At 42.7% G+C, this 15,189-nt stretch overlaps 1 protein-coding gene across 4 annotated transcripts in view; it reads left to right on the plus strand.

The window, feature by feature from the left end:
* Positions 1-15,189, plus strand: part of CFAP92 (cilia and flagella associated protein 92 (putative)) — a 55,321-nt gene that overhangs the window by 8,176 nt on the left and 31,956 nt on the right. For 3 of the 4 annotated variants that reach the window (XM_035106272.3, XM_088662211.1, XM_035106274.3), the window contains 4 exons: positions 1,324-1,386; positions 3,824-4,031; positions 4,985-5,110; positions 7,940-8,018. In XM_035106272.3, the coding sequence (XP_034962163.3) occupies positions 1,324-1,386; positions 3,824-4,031; positions 4,985-5,110; positions 7,940-8,018 (476 nt within the window). The remainder of the gene's footprint in view (positions 1-1,323; positions 1,387-3,823; positions 4,032-4,984; positions 5,111-7,939; positions 8,019-15,189) is intronic. The other variant, XM_035106273.3, reaches the window with a different exon arrangement.

The following is a 15,189-nucleotide window of genomic DNA, read 5'->3' on the forward strand; positions in this document are numbered from 1 at the left end:
AAGAGAGATGTGCACTTTGTGTGGTACCTGCCTGTCCCCCATTGCTAAAAGCAGCTTCAGGGGGCACCCTCCTCTTGAGTGCATTACCCTGTTTCTCATATTTTAAGACATACCCATAAAATAAGCCATAGCAGGATTTTTAAGCATTCAATGAATATAAGCCATACCCCGAAAATAAGACATAGTGATAGGCGCAGCAGCAATGCCGGCCGCAGCAGGAGGAAGAGGAAAAAAATAAGACATCCCTTGAAAATAAGCCATAGTGTGTGTTTTTTGAGGAAAAAATAAATATAAGACGTGTCTTATAATATGAGAAACACGGTATCATACTACAGTTTTCTCCCCGCAAAGCTGTTTTAAAGCTTTGATAAAAGACCTCAAGAGATACTATCACAGATCTCAGAAACCCATTTTCCTGTGGGATTCTCGCACCTCCAAATAATTTTTAACTCAAGGCATTCTTGATGTTTAAAATCAAAACAAAAGTAAAGCTTTCCTTTTTAAGAGGGAAGTGGTATTTCTCTCATAATTGGGTTTGTAACCCAATTGACCAGGCATCCCCAAACTCAGTTCTCCAGATGTTTTGGGAGTACAACTCCCATCATCCCTAGCTAACAGAACCAGTGGGTCAGGGATGATGGGAATTGTAGCCCCAATACATCTGGAAGGCCAAGTTTGGGGATGCCTGCTATTGACTCTGCCTTTTCAGTGGTTTGCAAACCTGATTGTGAGAGAAACACCGCTTCCCTAATCCACTCAGGTGGTGGCTCCTGTGCAGTTTAAGAAAACAATCAAAATTAGTAGCAGCTGCTTCTTTTAATTCTGCATGCATGTGTCACAATAGTTCCTGTGCTGGGGATACAGCGGTGATTGTGCTGTGCTGTGCTGTCCTTCCTCTCCTCCCCCCTCCCTCCCCCAAATTATATTGAAATGGAGAGAGCCTAAGTAGGGGAGGGAGAGAACTGAGAAAAGGGGGAGCAGGGATTGTGAAGCAGGGGCAGCAGTCTGGATGGTGGGAAACAGTTGGCACAAGAAATGGGGATATTGTTATTATTAATAATATTAATACCCCACCCATCCTACTGGGTTCCCCCAGCCACTCTGGGAGAATCCGTACAGCCCATATAGGTGTTGGGAAAGATAAGAGTGGTGTGGTGAATGCTTTGGAGGGCTGTTATTGGGAAGGGAAAGCTCTTGTACTGTAGTGTAGTTTGTATGAGATGTGTAACTGAAACATGCTGCTGGACCTCTCTACATTTTTACATTTCCCCTGTCTTTTCCTTTCCTTTGCTCTTGCTTCTTTCCTCCTGTTCACTATATCAGCCAGAGACTCCAAAGGACAGTGAGCGGCCCAAGTCGAAAAAGGGAAGTGCGCTGCATATTTCAGTGAGTGCGTATAAGATTGTAAAGCCGCTCTAGAAATGAGTTTATGCCTGCTAAATCTGAGGTGGAGAATGTAGAAGCTTGCTATCCTGTTGGCCTGCGCTCAAGGACAGCGGCAGAACACTCTCTTGTGTGGCGGCGCCATTTAATCATGACGGTTCCATTGATGCTGAACTAGAAAGATGTGGCCAGCGCCACGTTCCATTCCAAGGATTTGCTGATTATATTTGGCTATTGGCAGTGAGACCAGAGAGCGCCGTAGTTCCTCTTACGAACCTTGCTTTCTTAATGATAGCGTTTTGTTATGACATCACACAATACCTATTGCCAAAGGCTCTCGTCAGGCAATAATGAAATCATAATGATATCGCTGTGTACTATATAGGACTATTGCCTGGAGGAAAGTGGGGGAACAAAGGTGACTTGCCTATTTCCCCTTCCTCTTGTGTTCCTGAGAGGCTGCTCCAGAGGGTTGGAGTATTGTCTGGAATAGCATGGGAATTAGCATAGAAGGCTGCAGAGGGAATTGTTGAAAAATGCTTCTCTTTCCTACTTCCCTCCAACAAGATGTTGTCTCTTTGTTCATTTGCTGCAGCTGATCTCCAAATATAGCAAGAAAATGGTAAAATTGTGAAATAAGATGGCAAATGCTATTGGACTTTGGGCTCTACCGTATTTTGCTCCTACCCCTTAGAATACATTTTCTCTCTCCTGCATATCCAAACCAGTACCTTTTCCTCATTATGAACCCATGAACTTCAGCTTTAGTTTTGCACACTAAGAAAAGTGGGATTTCTCATAGGTACGGTATAAGGCAGCTTCAGAGGGCTATGAATCATAGTTTTGGGTGAAGGCAAGTCACCAGAACACAACCTTCATAGTAAGTTATGACTTGAATTTTGAGAGAATTCAATTTTTTTAGCCCTGCCCAATCTTAATGTGGATTTTAATAGTTAAGAATATTGTAGTTTTATGTCTTTCCAATTGGTGGCAAGGGGAGGAATAACTAATGCTTTTTAAAATTCATTATTCGTTCTCTTTAATGTTTTGGTGTTTCATACAATATATTTTCAAGCTCCAGTAAAGTTATCAGGCTTTTGTGGCTTGTAAGCATGTTTGGAAAAACTATTGTGGGCGCCACCACAAAATGATTGCTGTTAGAGCCCTACAAGTCACAAAAGGCTGTTGCCCAGTCACAAAGGTGAAATGGCTTTCCTGTAAAACAAGGTAGAGGTTGTGTCTGAGGCCTAAACCACTGTTTGACCCTAAAAAGGACAATGGAATGCTCCTCACATAAATATCATACCCACCCCACAATCTAGCCATCACATTCACGCAGAACTACAAGCCACACCACGTTGCAACCGCACGCAAGATAAAATGATCCATTACTCTGTACTGCCCTCCTACCCACCACCTGGAAAATCGGGGATCTTTCACTCACTCACATGCTCCTGATGGTGATATCCCACTGAATCAAATAGGGCCGCTTTCTTTTTTGGAAAGGAAATTTTCAAAAATTGAGGATTGATCCAGGTTAGGACATGGGGTGTAAAGGGTCTTTAACTCTCTGGCCTCCCACTGTGGTCTCAATCCACACTGGTGCCCTTCCCAAACCTACAATTTGGTTCAATAAGACCCCTTTTAGCAATGCAAGGTGGGCCTAGTCAAATTCAGTACTGTATAGTGGTACCTCGGTTTAAGTACACAATTGGTTCCGGAAGTCTGCACTTAAACTGAAGCGTACTTAACCTGAAGCGAGCTTTCCCATTGAAAGTAATGGAAAGTGGATTAATCCGTTCCAGATGGGTCCGCGGAGTACTTAAACTGAAAGTACTCAAATTGAAGCGTACTTAAACCGAGGTATGACTGTACTGCAGTGGGGGCAAAGAGATAAAATTCTCCTACCCCAAAGCTCTAGGATATTGAGTACTAGGCTTCCATGCTGCCAATAGGTAAAAAAATGCTTCTTGGCTTCTGTTACTTCCCCCTGCTCCAGGTTGTCTTCCGCCACTCTCCACTGACTCCCTGCTGAACTCCCTTTTTGTCCTAGCCCCCCCTTTTTAAAAGAAAGGCAAATTGGGCTGCCTTCATGCAGGAAAGCAAAGGCCAGGCCTTTGGCAACTCTGACCACTCTCCCTTCCTTGGTGTGCTTCTGTGGCACATGGAGCCCAGAGGCATAATGTGGGAAAATGGGGAATAGAGAGGAGCAACTGGAGGGTAAAATAAAATAAAAAGCATAAAAAACCAAGATGTCCACGAGGGCTTTGGTGGGTACTAAAGAAGGGACAGCAGTTCTTGGCAACCCCTGTAAGTTGGCCAGTTTATACATCTTAAGTTGCTTTTGAAATGCAAAGAAGAATTATTGTGGCCCTTTATTTATTTATTATTTTTAAACAGTCTGTGTTTTTTTGTTTTTTTAAATAAATAATTAAAAAAGGTTGTGAGACCATGGCTTGAAAACGACCAGATATGGGTGTCATGGAATCATAGTGTTGAAATTAATGTTACCACCGACTTTCTAATGAAGCTAAGAGATCACAGTATAAAGCTGAGAATATGGGACAGCAAGGAGAAGGTTTGTTCAAAAGCCAAGTATAGTAAACCAAAGGCTACTGCACTACCATCGGATCAAGGATCTCTTGAAGGTAAGCAGAGTATTTAAGCAACAAAATACTTTATAAACACTATGTGCAGATAAAGGAATTAGCAGTTTGGTTTTCCAACTCAGTGCGCTGATGCATTCGTAACATTGCTAAAATGGGTTTTCCTCCCATTTTGCATGTCTGTTTTTTGGGGGGGGGGAAATAACTGAAGAATGTCCCTGGAGGGCACAGGCTGCTGTGGTTAACCCTGAGCTGGTCTCAGTTTAGTCACTGCCTAGATGCAAGACTGTATTGAAGCCCCATCCAAATCAGTTGAAAGATTCCCATCAGATTTTGTCGAATTTTCTTCTAAAACTTTGTGAGAAAAGAGACTCCTCCACAGGCGCTGATGGTCTCTTGCAAGTTGCAGAATTGGGAACTGCCAGATTCCATGTGTAAAATCAGTTTTAAAACGGATTCCTCCTCTATCCTGCCTCCCATGCAAATATCTGTTGGTGAAGAACTCTTGAGCCTTTGCTAGTATAAATATATTTTACTTTGCAGAACCCCCCCAGAAAGCTTCTGTTCTTATTTAGGGTTTTGTTGGGAACATAGCCTGGCAGGCTTCAGGGATGATTGCTTTGTATCGTGAATCAGAAAAAAACTGGATACTGGGCATTCTTCACACGTAACATTAATCCATATTCAGAATTAAAACATGGTACAGTTGCTTTTGCTCTACTGTTTGGAAGAAACAACAAGAAGGCTTGGCTTAGCATTATGAGTGAACCAGGGCTTGTGCCCCCTCTCCCCCCCCCCCACAGCATCTCTCAGTAGTAATCTCTGAGTATTAAGATAGGAACAAACCAGCAAAATTCTCATTCATAGTAAGCCATAGTTTATTTTTTACTATGGCCTAATAAATGAATGAGAACATGACAAGGTGACAACATATTAACAAAACTCATGAGTCCTGATTGTAATTTCTTCTTACCTTTCCTCCCCTCAATGTACAGTAAAGCAAATGATTTTGCTTCAAAGAAACTTCTTGGAAAAACGTCAACCCAAAGCCAGTTACACAAAAATTACACCACCAGAAGTGTCCCCCGTATCAGTGAAGTCAGCAGTTGGCATTATAGAAGGTACAGTAGTATGAGCATGGTGCTACATTATGTGACTATTCTACAGAAACTATGAGCCATCTCACTGTTTCAGCCTTCTTTGTCGCTTGAACTTGTATAACATGTTACAGTGGTACCTCTGGTTACGAACTTAATCCGTTCTGGAAGTCCGTTCTTAAGCTGAAACCGTTCTTATCCTGAGGCGCGCTTTCGCTAATGGGGCCTCCTGCTGCACGTGCGCCTCTGGCGCGTAATTTCCGTTCGCATCCTGGGGCAAAGTTTGCAACCAGGAGCAGCTACTTCCGGATTAGCAGAGCTTGTAACCTGAAGCGTTTGTAACCATAAGTGTTCGTAACCAGAGATACCACTGGATTTAACAACAGTGGGTTGGATCCAGACTTGCTCTTCTTGTTGGAAAAGTGGAGATGTCTTTCACTGATTTGCTTACTTCCCCAGGGCCATCTCCATGTTATTTTTTTTTGGGGGGGGTGCGTTCCCCAACCCTCTGGAGCAGATCTGCAGCCCCTTCAGGAATCGGCCAAAATTGTCTCCTCCTTTCCACCGTCAGAGGCATTTCTCCAGTGGATCAACAGCTTTCTGCAGAGAGAAGGATGCCTTTCATTTGTGGGAGACAAACTCTGACCAGATCCAAGCAATTATTATATAGTCTCTTTTATGGCACAGTTCTGATAGCAGCTCATAACTATTGAAAGTTCAGTGACAATAAAAATAAACATGAAAACTGTGGAGAAAGTAAAACACAGATTAAAGCTAAAACAGATTTAAAAATCTGGGAAAATAAGATCTTTCTGGCTACAAAATGGCATCAGTGTGTTTATCTGGAGAGGATATTCCAAAGTTTGGCAGCTATCACCTGCAGTCACCCACCACACCTTCATGGCGGGCACTCTTGCTCTCTCATTTTAACTCCCTTTATACTCTGATCCATCCCAGCTCATTACCAAGAGTTCTGTAACTAAAACAAGTAAAGGTGGGGACAAATAATAATAATGATAATAATAATAATAATAATAATAATAATAATAATAATAATAATAATAATTTATTATTTATACCCCACCCATCTGGCTGGGTTTCCAGCAGAAAAATAAAACACAATAATCTATCAAACATTAAAAGCCTCCATGAACAGGGCTGCCTTCAGATGTCTTCTAAAAGTCTGGTAGTAGTTTTCCTCTTTGACATCTGTTGGGAGGGCGTTCCACAGGGCAGGCGCCACCACCGAGAATGACATTATTGCAGAGTCTCTTTGGCCAAGGAGAATTAATGTGATTATATTTTCATTAACAACCACCTTGTCTTTGGAGTTATGTAAAATAATTCACTCATTTTTAAAGATTAATTCCAGTTTCCATAATTTTCACGCGGTAAAGGTAAAGGGGCCCCTGACCATTAGGTCCAGTCGCAGACGACTCTGGGGTTGCGCCGCTCATCTCACTTTACTGGCCGAGGGAGCTGGCGTACAGATTCCGGGTCATGTGGCCAGCATGACAAAGCCGCTTCTGGCAAACCAGAGCAGCGCACAGAAACGGCGTTTACCTTCCTGCCGGAGCGGTACCTATTTATCTACTTGCACTTTGACATGCTTTCGAATTGCTAGGTGGGCAGGAGCTGGGACCGAACAACGGGAGTTCACCCCGTCACGGGGATTCGAACCGCTGACCTTCTGATCGGCAAGCCCTAGGCTCTATGGTTTAGACCACAGTGCCATCCGCGTCCCTCCACACGGTACATCCACTCAATTCTGTCAAATGCCTCCTTTGCATTAATGAAGTATGTATCTGTAAATGGTCTATTTACAATTGCTCCTATTTATAGAAGTATTTATATGCCATTCTCTTGCAACACATAAGCAACATAAAAACATTTAAAACCAATATAGAACAATGATTTTAAAAATTGGCTGTTCAAGAAAATTGTAAACAAGGCCTGTAGTCATTAAAGTCTTCAAAAGTCTGAAAGTCACAAGTGAGGATGCCCGCTGAATCACTTCTGGAACAGTGTTCCACAGCCAGGGACTAAATGCCTGACTTCTGGCTGAGGCCACTTGGGACTTTGTAATACGGGGGGGTGGGGGTGGGGCAACTCGCAGTGATCTTCGAGATGATCCCAGTGATTGGGCTGGGACATAAGGGCTCAGTTGGTTGGAAATGACTCAACTGTTCAGATAAATTTTGTGTACCTTGAGTTTCCCAAAGGTAACTCAAGAAGAAAAGACATTATTTAACTCTCATCTAGAAGTCTTTTGAGAAACTTGAAAATATGAAAGGGGGTAATTCTAGTTTCAAAGAGAAAATGCACCCTGTCTCATAGCAGGCAACTTCTTAGAAAATACATTCTCTCCTATTTAAGACAGGAAACTGTCAGGGCATTGGTTCATCTAGTTCAGTATCATCATGCTGACTGGCAGTGGCGCTCCAGAATTTCAGACAAGAGTCTTTCCCAGGCCTGCCTGAAAATACACATGCAGTACACATGCTCTACCACTGAGCTATGGGCCTTCCATAAGAATGCCTCTTTACGATGGTGCTTTCCAACTCCTAGTTTTATAAGTACTTGTATTATTATTATTATTTTCGTCATCGTCATCATCATCACCATCATTATCATCATTTAAAATGTATTCCATATTAATCAGTGGTTCATTTGTTTGCTTGTTATCTTTGTGTTTTTATATTGTAAGTTGCCCTGAAGGGGAACCTGAAGGGTGGTGTAGAACTTTAATAAATAAAATAAAAACTTTTAGTCAGTTAAGTGCTTTTTAAATTAATTAACCTATGATCAGTTAATCGAACAGTGCAGCCCTAATTAGTATTGTGTATGTTACAGGTTCTCCTAGTTCGGCTGCAAGCAAGCACCTGGATGAAGATGCTGTCACTGAACAAAAAACTTCCCGTAAATCGCTGAGGTAAATCTCTCCAGGGCATAGGGCTATCGGAACAATTTCTGTTTCTACTGGGGCATGCATGTACATCTTTAAAGAAAGCTGAAGTCAGCTGTTTTTCCGGACGTCATGTCATGTCATTTATTTATTTATTTATTTGATTTATATACTCTCAAAAGAACCCAGGGCTGTAATTTATACTTAGACATTGACATCTATAGAACTGGTTTAAGATTACAGAGTACTTATAGCTTTAAAATGCAAGACCAATAGCGACGTGTTTTGCAACAAGCAAAATTGTCTCTTTTTTAATTTATAAATTGACTCAGTAGCTTTTGTCACTACCAAACTGTTGTTTTCTTGTTTACCAGCTTAATTTGCAAATTTCCCCTTTGGCAAGCTGCCAAAGCACTAGACTTAGTTAAGTTTGTTGGTTTAAAAAAAAGCAAGGGGGTTTATCTTGTAACCTTTAGCTTCTACAAGTCTGGGCAGACGGAGGTAGTGCCTCATTCTCTAAGGCAGAGGATGGTGGCAAGGCCATCTCTAGCTTGGGGGGGGGGGGCAAAGTAAGGTACTGGTAGTTCTCCCCTCGAGGAACCAGCACGAAACTTGTCCTCATCCAAGTCCTCAGCCAAACTGCAAGTTTTCCATTGGTGGGTCATGACACATTCTCTATTTATGGATCTCTTCTTGTCTCCTGTCCTTTTATCCAGGGGGTACAAAGGAGGCCAGGACTGCTTGCTACCACCAGCTCTGTGCCATTTCTCCGTAGTGCGACACTTAGTGGCTGCTTTCATGCGCCTCTCCACAATTTTTGTAAGGCAATGTGGGACTCAAACTGCCGAAAGCTCAAACTGGGCTCTTGGCAGCAAGGCCCAAGTGCTTTATATTCCCAGTGCCGCTAAGGCAGTTTCTGGAGACTGAAATAGTTTTTGGCTCTTTCACTACCTGGTAATGTCTGGAAAAGATAATGCAGCTCATCATTGTGACCAAGCCAGATGGCTTAAGGAAGCAATGGGTGCATGTTTGACTCGGTATCACTTGTTTTAGTCTGAGCAACATGTTGTGCTCAATAGCTATGCAGGCTTCTCTTCTTGCCTGTCCTCGCCTCATCTGTCCAGTGTGTTTATGCTACCACCAGCCTGTCTGTGACTTGCCTCCAGCCCTTGCTATTGGTTTATGTCAGAGACACCCAACTCCCAAAAGATGGCGATCTACTCACAGGGGAAAAAAAACTGGCAGTGATCTACCCCTTTTTTTGGGGGGGGGGGGTTCAGGCCAAAATTGCTGAGGTTTTTTTTAGGGAGGGAAATGTCAGACTACAGTAAAGGCAAAAAGGGGTTTAGTCGCTCACCAAAAGATCGCTATGGCTGCCTCACAGCCAAGACTACGTCTTCCGTTCCAACGATCATGCGGGAATGGAAGGCGGGGCGAGGGGGGGTGGATGCTCTTAGGCAAAACCAAAGGAAAAGGAGCCCGCAGTCGGCAGCGATCGACCAGAACCTCCTGGGGATTGACCCGTCGATCCCGATCGACCTGCTGGACACCCCTGGTTTATGTGATGTAGAACCTGACCCTTGTCTTTCCTTGGCTGTGTTATCTACCTCTGGCCCTTTGGATCTCAGTCTGCTTGTACCAGGATGGGCAAGTGGCAGCCTGACTCCAAGCTTTGCCAAGGCCTAATACCTGGGGAAAAGCAAGAGGGAAGGAAGGAAGCCGGGAGAGGCTGGGTTGCACTCAGTCTAAGTACTCTGTTGGTAGCTTGATAGCTAGAGAGACAGACAGAGGCAGCCGCCATAACATGCTCACTTTTTAATCATTGCATCTTGGGATACATTACAGAGCTGGCTATCGTTTGTTACTTTCTTCCTTTGACATTTTCAGATGACCTTTAATTTCTTGGAAAAATAGGGGGAAATTGAACTTTTGAAAATGTTCTTCATTTCAGGTACATTTCTGTACTTCAAATTTATTGTAGTGCTATCCCAGCTGTAAAACAGCGTTTCTCAACCGCTGTTCCGCGGCACACTAGTGTGCCGTGAGACGCTGGCTGGTGTGCCGCGACGTGCAGCGACGAGAAGGGCGATTTGCATTGTCACGTGCCTGGCGGCCGCCAATGAACAGCGCTGACCCGCCGGAAAGCAATATTTCTCCTCCTCTTTCCCAAAGCTCAGTGCAAACGACTGGAGGGTGGTTTTAGACAAACTTAAAGAAGCTGGCTGGATGAGCTCAACCTGAAACTTGCTGAGCAAAGGATTGTGCTGGCAGAGAAATCAGCGGCTTGTGAAGCCTTATTACAGGAGATTGCAACCAACACAGCAATTGGCAAGTGTTTCTTACAGTCATAATTATATAGTCAACATAGGGCGGCACAGAGTTAAATTTTTTTAACTTTTTTAATGGTGGTGTGCCTCGTGATTTTTTTTCATGGAACAAGTGTGCCGTGGCCCAAAAAAGGTTGAGAAACACTGCTGTAAAATACAGCTTAATGTATGCAAGTAACATGACTGGTTTTATTTCAAGAGATGTTTTATGAGAGTTGAGAGAGATCCTTAGCATAAAAGCATTCCCCCCTCCAATCCATAATATCTTGCCAGCCTATCTCAATATATTGGCTGCATTGTGGAGAAGCTGCTAATAGACATTCAAGTAGGTTTTCCATGTGCATCTGGTGCCTTATAAATATTTTTAGTTAGCGGCTGTCCCCCAAAGCACAGAGTGCTTTTATTAGGTGAAAGGAAGCTTGAATGCAGTTTGGTAGGGGAAGGGGCTTCTGAATTGGAAGATGTGAGGGACCTCGGGTGAGTGCATAGGATCGTGGATTGCTGCTATCTGTTGCAACTTGGAAAGCGATTCCTAGTAAACAGTCGAATAATGTTCATAGGACAGAGGTGTTGATGTAAAATACTACTTTAAGCCACTGGGTAATATAAATGTTTGTTGCATGGGGTTAAGCTTGTTTTGATTTTTGAGAAAATTGTAGAGTGTGCTTAATCTCCTCCTGCTGCTATTTTAAGATTTCTTGAATTGCTGCCTCTCCTTTCTTCAACAGTACTTAGTTCCTGCTTTGTAGACTAAATACCCATTTCCTGGTCTTGTCTTTTGAAGTCCATGCCAATTCAATAATTTTCTCTTCTAATTTTCCCAATAGGAAAACAGTCTCACAGGATGATTAATAAAGCATATAAATAAAAGCCCAGGAGTACAAATTTTGTAGACATTTTTAAAATACAAGTCACATTACTTTTGACTGCTACTTAGAAAATGGAGTTACACCATTTCATTGCCAAATAACTTGGGTGTGGTAGATTTGGCATCTCCAAAAACCTTACAGACATAAGGTTTGCAGCCAAACAAAATGTTGTCTTTATCAGGGCAACATCACACATTAGGCTATACTGGCCATCACAGGAATGTTCCTCTGTCATTGCAAACAGATTTGCTGGCATAAATGTTCGGATAGAGTGCCAGAAACTAAAATCCCATTTAAAGTTCATTTAATAGTTCTTTGACTATTAATGATGCTTTGCACTGCAGGACACCCTGATTCTATAATTAGAGGATGGTGGCAGATGGTTGGCATTGACATAAATCACAAGTGGCTTGGTACAAGTTGATCCAAGTTGCCATATATGTCTAATTCCTCTCATCTAGCTAACATATTCCAAGAACCATTATTCTTGGCAGTTTGTAGGGTAAGGCATGCCAGACATGACATTTCAGTTTCACTAAGTGTGGGATATGGTCTTAGGTAAGAGCATCCTCCGCTGAACAAAACAAAAAACTGAATTAAACCTTCAGAAGAAAAGCTAATGGACAGTAGCTAATAAATCTGGTTCCTTACTTGGTAAAATGTGATAATGCAAAACACTGCAGATTTCCTTGTCTGTACTTCACATCATTCACTCTGCATAAGTGATGGGGCAATTCACAGTGGAGAGAAGCATCATTTGCAAATTTTGTATTGCTAGATGTTTCCAGGATAGAAGGAAAGTAGAGCAGAAGTGGGACTTATTCACCATAATTTTTATTATATTGATTATACCCTGCCCATCTGGTTGGGTTTCCCCAGCCATTTACCATTTATGTCTAGTTCTGGACACTGACATCGGAAAGCAAGTTGGTTGACATAAGTGAGGCTTGTAAATACCTTCTTGTGTAGGTAGACATAGTTAGGAAGAAATAACACTGGGCAATTGGGCAGGGACACTTTTTTTTAAAATGGAGAGTGCTAAAAACCTTTTTCTGTCTGGCCATTGATGTGTCACCAGTAACTAAGTGTGTGCAGTTGAAAATGTGTAGCAAGGGGGCCATTGCCATTGGAGGTGCACTCTGGCCCACTTTACACGACACAGTAACTATGGTGCTGTCATAGTTAATAGTTTACTGTGAATGTTGGGATGGTTCCTGTTTCAGTTCTCCCCTAGTACTAGTGGGAACAATAAACTACTATGCTTGCCTTAGTGTTATGCCTGAAGTGGAGATTGTGGTTTGCTTCACATCATGTTTGTTTGAAATGAAACAAGCCTCACCCCCTATTAACTATGGTTTACTGTGCCGTGTCAACACAGCTGTTGTCCACAGTTTTCTTCTAGGAATTTATGCACATGGGAAGCATCTGATCTGACTTGGTCTGCTGTTGCACAAATAATTATCTTAAGGAGGGCATAGCATACAGACTGCTGCTTTCACAGTAAAACTGCAAGACCAGTGGCTTGTGGGCAACACCCTAATAGGACAAGTAGCAACAAACCCTTGTGAGCCATGAAGTCAAGTACTGTACCATAATGTCCGTCATGATGTCTCATAGGTGGGGTAAATTATTAAGTTTGTCATGGGGAAAAGTCAGCAAAAAAAAAAGAATATTGACATTGTGCTCAAATTGATATAATTGGTGATAACAATTAAATATTTTTTTGCAATGTGTTACATGCTAAAGATCACGAACATATGGTCTTCTAAAGGTCAGAGCTGCAGCCCTATCACATCCACATTTGTTTTTTTTGGGGGGGGGATAAAATATGAGTTGCCAGTACTCTTAAATTGATAAAAGTGCTTGTGAGTGCCAGCAGAAAAAAATCTACTCTGTACCGGTGATTACTGTCACAAAAAAGTCTTGCAAATATCACATCTGGCGAACAACATACATTCCTGGACAGAAATGCTATTTTTGTCCTAGCACACATCTTGGTGTGCATGGGGGATGAAGAATGTTTCAACCACAGTACTTCAGGGTTTTTCCTCCCCTTTCAGCTCCAGCAAAAAAATCTCAGTGGGATTGTAAACTCCCACAGATGGTATTGCAACCTCTGTAGTGTTCTGCCTGTAATGGGCAGGTGAGAATTTGTTTCTAAGCAGCACAGCAATAAATCCTTAATTGTGACAGTTGTAACACGTACAGTGTACCTATTAGCTTCTTGCTTTAATTGCAGCACCTGGAGATTCTTATTTCTTGTTGGTCATCTCAGAAGTATTCCATCCTGCTGCAGCAGCGTTCGAAATTCCCATTGTTCTAGGCGTGTTTTGCAACAGGGAATTTCATAAACGTGAGCAGTTTCTGAGCTCTGCGCCTAAGATTTCAGATTAAAATTGCCACTGTTACTCAGAAGTAAATTCCAACCAAGTTCTATGGGGCTTCCTCCCAAGTAAAACGTGCATGGATTGGGGACCTGAAAACTTCCTTTTCTTTTAAACCCAACATGCCATTTAGCTCCTAGCTTTCATATCTCAGTTTCTAACACTGTGCTGCAGGAAGGATTCATTTCTGCCACTAATGCAAATGAAACCACCATAGTTATTTCAGCTTTGAATTGTAATGATTCCTATTTCCTACCTGTGTAGGAATCACATCCACCAGTAAATGTAGGTTTTATTTTATATTTAGGGCGCTCTTGAGGCACAGAACTGATTTTACCATTGTTTTGACTAATGCCTAATCGTGGTACACATTTGAATTATTCAGGCACCTTCTATATGAGAACTGTGTGGGCCATAAGGGGGTAGACTTGGCTTTCTCTTGCCAAATGGAGATGCTAAAGTATTTGCTGCAATATTTCACACCAAAATAATTTGTTTTTATATGGCATAATAGGGGAAAGTTCTACACTGGCCAACTCTTGGCCAGTTCTAGCATATCAAATATAGTTTCTTAAGTTGCAGCCTGTTCCTGACTCTTCATTCTGATTTTGCAATCCTTGTAACCCCAGCTCAGTCTTCTCTGCTCCCACTAGTAAAGGAAGTAATTGGAAGTCCCAGGGGCAAGGTTTCGAGGTACCATACGATACATGCAAAAACCATCATAATACTGAAGTCCCTCTTATCCAATGTGTTTGTATTAACCATTGCTACAGCACCCATACCAGGAGGATTCGCATAAGTTCAACAGAGCCTTCTTCCTTCCTCTGCAAGCACACACACAGCAGTGCAGCAAGCAGGTGGTGCTGTGGTCTAAACCACTGAGCCTCTTGGCCTTGCCGATCAGAAGGTCGGTGGTTAGAATTCCCGCGACGGGGTGAGCTCCCGTTGCTCTGTCCCAGTTCCTGCCAACCTAGCAGTTCAAAAGCATGCCAGTGCAAATAGATAAATAGGTACCGCTGCTGTGGGAAGGTAAATGGCGTTTCTGTCACAGTGTTTCGTTGTGCCATAAGCGCTTTAGTCATACTGGCCACATGACCCGGAAAGCTGTCTGTGGACAAATGCTGGCTCCCTCGGCCTGAAAGTGAGATGAGCTCTACAACCCCATAGTCGCCTTTGACTGGACTTAACCGTCCGTAGGTGCTTTAACTTTTTACCTTTTAGTGTGGAAGGCACACCCAGACCTCATGCTTCCCATAATGGTCCTGTAGCACTGCCTGTATTTGCACGCATGCATACATGTGTGTAGAAAGGGGGGAAGTTATTTATTCAGATTTGTACCCAACCTTTCCTACAAGGGGAGCTCAAGGTAGCACACGTGGTTTCCCCCCTCCCCATTTTATCCACCAACAACCCTAGTAGGTTAGCTCAGAGACAGTGACTGGCCCAAGGTCACTTAGGGAGCTCCATGGCTGAGCCAGGATATGAACCCTGGTCTCCCAGGTGCTGGTACATCACTCTAACCACTAAACCACACTGGTGCTTTGATGGACTTAATGGAAGTCCTAAGTGCATGGGTGTGGCTCCATAAGAAGAGATTAATTTTGATTAATTTCATCTC

The sequence above is a fragment of the Zootoca vivipara genome, chromosome 2 (genome assembly GCF_965207765.1).
Source record: "Zootoca vivipara chromosome 2, rZooViv2.hap1.1, whole genome shotgun sequence".
In the NCBI taxonomy this organism is placed as follows: Eukaryota; Metazoa; Chordata; class Lepidosauria; order Squamata; family Lacertidae; genus Zootoca; species Zootoca vivipara.